At 37.0% G+C, this 990-nt stretch overlaps 1 protein-coding gene across 1 annotated transcript in view; it reads right to left on the bottom strand.

The window, feature by feature from the left end:
• Positions 1 to 990, bottom strand: part of LOC107731822 (NADPH oxidase 4-like) — a 15424-nt gene that overhangs the window by 4297 nt on the left and 10137 nt on the right. Inside the window, exons 9-10 of the mRNA XM_016543005.1 lie at positions 779 to 841; positions 48 to 108 (exon numbers count right to left, since the gene is read on the bottom strand). Coding sequence (XP_016398491.1) covers positions 48 to 108; positions 779 to 841 — 124 coding nt within the window. The remainder of the gene's footprint in view (positions 1 to 47; positions 109 to 778; positions 842 to 990) is intronic.

Here is a 990-nt window from a genome sequence, read left to right as displayed (position 1 = left end):
TGTGTGTCAGTGTGTGTGTGTGTGTGTGTGTGTGTGTGTGTACTCACAGGTCCAGTCTCCCAGCACTCTGAGATGAATACCAAATGTTTGATTCTTCCCTGTTGGACACTGAGGAACACAGTCAAACACACACAGAGAGCAGGGATTGAGGGTGAGGATCAGGCACAGTCATGCATTAAAGGAAACAGACCCCTGTGGGTAGAAAGTCTCTAAGTAAAGTCTATGAGTGGGTAACAAAGTTTTACTTGGCAGAGAATGCAAACGTTTTAAGTGTGTAAGTGTGGAGAAGTTTATTGCTAAAATTTGCATGTTTCAAAAATGCTTTCTAATGGAAACCTTTACATGAGCCATCGTGGAATGTTTTGTTTGAAAGAGAGTGCAATTTGATACTTTAACAAACTTCAACAGCATTACATCATTGAAAATGCCTTCAGCGCTGTTTATGAAGAATGTGCATGTTCATATGCTGCTTTCAGGTCCTGCTTGTGCATTTGGAAATCGTAACTATGATGTGCACTCAGAATAATAACATTCGTAATTGTTTTTGTATCTATAATTTGCTAGTCACTTTGAGTAAAAACATGTCAGCGTGCAATTAAAATATGATTACAACCAATACCAATTAGCCATGATTCTTTCATCGACGCACCCAAGTTGGCGCCTAAATAAATTCCTGAGTTTCCCACTGGTAATTATGACATTGCGGTGATATTCATGTGCATTTATTTCATGAGTACGATCATGACTTGAATGCAGTAATACACACAAACAGACTCACTGTGGTAAGAGTAAAGGGATGGTTTTCAAATGACGACACACTCGGGCAGTTCAACAGGATGTACTAGAGAAAACATCACAAAAACACATTTTTGACATAAAATATGTATTTTTACATATAATATATTCTAACATTTATATTAAATAGGCCATATATATATATATGTTTCTGAAAGAAGTCTCTTCTGCTCACCAAAGCTGCATTTATTTAAT

Source organism: Sinocyclocheilus rhinocerous, unplaced genomic scaffold, assembly GCF_001515625.1.
Source record: "Sinocyclocheilus rhinocerous isolate Xijiao unplaced genomic scaffold, SAMN03320098_v1.1 scaffold219, whole genome shotgun sequence".
In the NCBI taxonomy this organism is placed as follows: domain Eukaryota; kingdom Metazoa; phylum Chordata; class Actinopteri; order Cypriniformes; family Cyprinidae; genus Sinocyclocheilus; species Sinocyclocheilus rhinocerous.
The sequence above is the reverse complement of the archived record's forward strand: the minus strand, read 5'-3'. Positions and strand labels throughout refer to the sequence as shown.